General features: G+C 37.7%; 1 protein-coding gene across 1 annotated transcript in view; it reads left to right on the top strand.

The window, feature by feature from the left end:
• GARIN2 (golgi associated RAB2 interactor family member 2) overlaps nucleotides 1-1,334 on the top strand; it is a 35,954-nt gene extending 34,620 nt beyond the window's left edge. The window contains exon 9 of the mRNA XM_007449019.1: nucleotides 1,217-1,334. Within this exon, the coding sequence (XP_007449081.1) occupies nucleotides 1,217-1,239 (23 nt within the window). The 3' untranslated portion in view covers nucleotides 1,240-1,334. The remainder of the gene's footprint in view (nucleotides 1-1,216) is intronic.
• Nucleotides 1,335-5,215: the final 3,881 nt, after the last annotated feature.

Below are 5,215 nucleotides of genomic sequence, written 5' to 3'. Positions count from 1 at the left end.
CAGGAAGCACATGCCCATCTTATCAGGGCTCTGATGATGGAATTGAGGTGCCTACCCTCTTTTCCGCCTTTTTGTCACTCTGCCACCAAAGTCAGTTTAGCATTTGAGCACTGAGTTTATTAACAGGGCCCCACCCAGATGCACACCATGGGCCAGAGATAATGCACCAGAGAAAAACAATGTGGCCAAAAAATAACAAATGTTCACACACCATAATCCCCTGGCCTTCACATACATAGTCTGTGCTGTTCTTTTGTCACCTCTTAATAGTGTTATTAAGAGCATACACTATTAAGTATGCTCTTAACAGTGTTCTATGGTGGTGGACAGTGAAGGGATGGCACTCAGGGTGATATGCTGATTCCTACACCCACCTAGGGAGAGTCCCAAGCCCAGCTATTTCTCAATATATTATAGCATTTAGAGTGAGAAGTTCCTTTAAAAAGCTAACCCAATATTCTACAGTGATTTCATCCTTTGATTGATATATTCTATAACATGAAATTTCAAATATTGTGGTCTCATTAAGAGAGATCTACAAATGCAAAGAAGGGCAAAAATGATGATATACATAACATATTTAAATCTTGACTTCAGAAATTCAAAAAGTGGCTCCCAAATATTTAAATTGTGAATCGCTAATATATGGGAGAAGGTAGATGATTTTTTTATATGGTGAAAAAAGTTTGCTACTAATAAAGACTTTGTATTATTACAACTGAAATAATGTGAAAGTTACTTGGCCCCTTATTTACAGTGATCATAAATTATGTGTATGTAAATCTCACATATATATGACTTATTTCAGGACTCAGTTTAGCACAGATCAAGAACTTGCAAATAATTCAATAACAATATCTATAAATCTTAAAGAATAAAAGCCCATAATTTTAATCTTGACTTTTTGATTTATTAGATTATTACATGGTAGAAATAACTTTTAAAAACAAAGATTTTAAGAATTAAGAAGTTCCTTTAATATTGCATCAACTTCTAGATTTAAAAAATGAGATCTTACCTGTCCAAAGGATATTTATTGTTATATTAAGAAGAAATGCTGTATTGTATTATAAATGTAATTTTACTTATTTCAATCACTTATTTTACTCATGTTTAGTTACTTTAAGTTTTATACTTAACAGTAATAACTTTAAAAGATTCTGTATTTCAGACTTTTGAATTAATTGAACTGACTCTATCTTTTTTTCTTTGCCAGATAAATACAAACTACTAAACTAAAAAACAAGCACAGCTCAGGAAATAACAATCGAAGGAAGGGAAAACAAAGCAGTGTCTTCCATGTGGCAGAAATAAAGGCTACTACTGATCATTAAGCATATAATCCATGTCAATCTAATTTCTTAAATCTTAATTATTGTAATTTTGGGTACTGATTTTTTTTGTGTGTGTGTGGTTTGGGGGCCTCTCACTGTTGTGGCCTCTCCCGCTGCGGAGCACAGGCTCTGGACGCGCAGGCTCAGCGGCCATGGCTCACGGGGCCCAGCCGCTCCGCGGCATGTGGGATCTTCCCGGACTGGGGCACGAACCCATGTACCCTGCATCGGCAGGCGGACTGTCAACCACTGTGCCACCAGGGAAGCCTGTGAGTATTGATTTTAAAATAAGTAGAGAACTATACAAACTATAAGATTTTCAATTCATAAACTCACTTTTATCTGTAGAGCTTCTTTTCTTTGGGGTTGTTGGATAAATGTTATTATCTTTGATTTTACTTTTTCTCATTTGGACAGTAGCCCACCACTGTGTTGTTTCTAACATTGGGCACCCTGGGGTCCTTGAAGGTGGGACCATGTTCTTTCCGTCTTTGTGTTCCAGTGAGCAGCTGGCCTAAGAGGCAATACTTAGGGAATCAATGAATGCCATTTTCAAACAGGTTTTTTTAAACTCTCTACGCTTTTCCAAGACATTCGTATCATATGAGCAAACAATCCTACTCCAGATATTTACTCAAGAAAAATAAAAACATGTTCACAACAAGACATATGTTCAAAACAAGACTTATACACAAACCCCCATAGGAGTTTTGTCTACAATAACCAAAATCTGAAAACAACCCAAATACCCGCCAACAGAGAAACAGTTCAACAAACTGTGGTACTGTGTATTCATACAGTGATACTAAATAACAACAAAAAGAGATGCAACAACAACAATGAATTCAGATACAAAAAGAATACATACTATATGATTCCATTTATATGAACATTGAGAAGGTAAAACCAATTTATAAAGACAAATTAGATCAGTGGTTGCATGGGATCAGGGTGGGCTGGAAGGTATTGACTGCAAGGTGGTAAAGGACACTCTTTGAGGTGAAGGAAAGTTCTATATCTTGACTGGTAGTGGTAGTACATTGGTGTATACCAATTGGTAGTACAGTGGTAGTACACTGGTATATGCATTTATCTAACTTAACACTTTAAAGTGGGTGCATTTTATTAAATATAAATTATACCTCAATAAAACGATTTTTTTAAGGCAGTACCATATTTTTATAGAAGAAAAGAAACTCAAGGTAGTTCAGCCTGAATTTGCAAATTTTTATTAGGTTTAAACATACACACACACACACACACACACACACACACACACACACACAAACTTGCTTGCTCTTAATGTACTGAAATTTTTTCTTAAAAATAGGATTTTGGTCAAAGAAAATTCATAAATATTCCATAATTGGGTTGTTTCAACTTTCTGCAATATTCATTATTCTTTGTTATATAACATGTAAGACAGGTTTATAACATTTACCTAAGCTTTTAGAATTTCGTACCAGTACTCCTTTATATTATTTTCCATATCGTCCTGCTGTAAAAATAGTTCATGGGATAGCACATTGATTCCTTAGTACAGCACTGTCCAGTAGAATTTCTGTGATTATGAAAAGCTCAATATCTGTGCTATCCAATATGATCAGCATAGCCTTAGAACACAATTCTTCAGACACTGCCTATTATAAGGAAAAATATGTTCATGATTCATTCTACTTTAAAACGAAAATATTTTAAACTATACTTTGGAAATCTTTCAATAAAATGAGGGTGATATTCCCTGTGGATGAATAAGTAAGTGTTACCTATAAATACCAGATATTAATCTTGAGCATAACTGGCTATCAACTGTCAATGGTCTGTTAATGTCAATATTTAAGGAAAATTCAACTAAAGACCAATAAGCTAATTAGTAATACATGGCTGATGCAAGTGAGTGCAGTGTTATCTTTCTAGGAAGCAGATGATCTCCATGATTTAGACATAAAGTCAGTCCTTGAATGTATAATATTTGTTAGAAGAGCCTTTAGATATAAACAGGCTGAGACATCAGAAGTGCACATGTGTCCTCTGTCACTGCTACTGCTACAGGACTCCGAGCCACAGAGACAGCTCTTCACTTCCCTGCTACTGGCACCACTGCATGGGACCAGGACAAAGTAGGGTTGTCCCAGGTTTTCTGGCTAGAGAACTAGTATGAGTACTACAGGAAGCAATCAATTCCCACAGTAATAATTTTTACCTTGGAACACATTTTCTGATGCATCGGTGAAGCTCTGTAGGAGCGATATTATGGATCAAATAAGGTGTTTTGGTTTTGGAACTAATATAAAAACCTCACCATCATAACTTGTCTGTTATTTGAGAGATCCTTGTGTCTTTAAATATATCAAGCAGATCTAGATTTTGCAGGGCAGAAAGTCTCTGTGGCTCACTGAACACGTAAATAAAGCCTTCTTACTAGGGGAAAAGCAGCATGACTTCTGAAAGGGAGACTCATGCCACAGGAATCTATCAAAGTTCACTAGAGCTAAGTCTGTGTGAAAACAAGGGCAACTTCATAGAATTTTAGAGTATGAATTTATTTGAACTGTTCACACCTTTTGACAAAGTGCCATATCAAAAGTGTTCTGCTATGTGTGGAAAGCAGCCCTGCTGTGGGAGTATGACATTTCCTATGCTCATAAGAAAGGAAATAAGGGGCTTCCCTGGTGGCGCAGTGGTTGAGAGTCCGCCTGCCGATACAAGGAACGCGGGTTCGTGCCCCGGTTCGGGAAGATCCCACATGCCGCGGAGCGCCTGGGCCCGTGAGCCATGGCCGCTGAGCCTGCGCGTCCGGAGCCTGTGCTCCGCAACGGGAGAGGCCACAGCAGTGAGAGGCCCGCGTACCGCAAAAAAAAATAAAAAAAAAAAAAGAAAGAAAGGAAATAAGGATCTTCTGCAAGAACTGGAGTAGGTCCTGGGTGGGTTTGGGAGAGAGGCAAGTAATACAGCTATTGTTAGAGGGAATGTGGACACAGACAATAGGCTGTGATAATGCTTTGAACATTATTTGATTTTATCTACGTGATCCTCATGGTCATTGCTCAGAGGAGAGTAAAAAGCTCAAAGCTCACAGATAAAATATTCCTCAGCCCTAAATATGTTCACATGTAATTTATTGATGCCTAAAGTACTTATAAAATGTTAGATTACCTGGTGGTTTTAAAAATATGTCCACAGATGCTTGGTACTCCTCCCTTCAAGAGTTGGAATCTGTTGCCTTTACCTTGGGTGTGGGCTGGATTTAGAGGTTTGCTTCAGGAGGATAAAGTGGCAGTGATGGAGTGTGGTTTTGGAGGCTAGGTCATAAAAAGGCCCTGCAGTTTCCATCTTGGTTGTTTCTCCCTTGGATTGCTTATTCTGGGAGAAGTCAGCTATCATATCCTAAGGAAAGGTCCACATGGCAAGAAACTAAGGCCCCTAGCTAACAGTTATGTGAAGAAAATTCCTGGAAGCACTTCCTCCAGCCCTAGTCATGCCTTCAGATGACTGCAGACCCAGCTGACATCTTAACTGTAACCTTAGGAGAGACCTTGAGCCAGAGCCACCCAGCTGAACTAAGCTCCCGGTCTCCTAACCCTCAGAAACAGATTATATTTGCATGTAATTTTGCATCACAAAATCTCAGCCTTAATTCTACTATTAGAAGAGCTTGTCTTTCTGGGTATATTTTATATGAGAACTTCTAGATGTTTTGTGAAATATGTTAACATGCTTTGGACACCCTTTGAAAGAGCTCAATTTTCTCATTAAAGCTAATAATTCAAATGTAAGAGAAAAAATAACATAGCATAAAGCAAAGGTAACTATTAACCTTCTAATGCTTTACAAGGGGTCATCTCTTTTCACTGCTAAACATAATTGTGCTAAAAGATAGT

Source organism: Lipotes vexillifer, unplaced genomic scaffold, assembly GCF_000442215.2.
Source record: "Lipotes vexillifer unplaced genomic scaffold, Lipotes_vexillifer_v1.1 scaffold629, whole genome shotgun sequence".
In the NCBI taxonomy this organism is placed as follows: Eukaryota; Metazoa; Chordata; class Mammalia; order Artiodactyla; family Lipotidae; genus Lipotes; species Lipotes vexillifer.
This window is presented reverse-complemented; position numbering and strand designations above follow the sequence as displayed.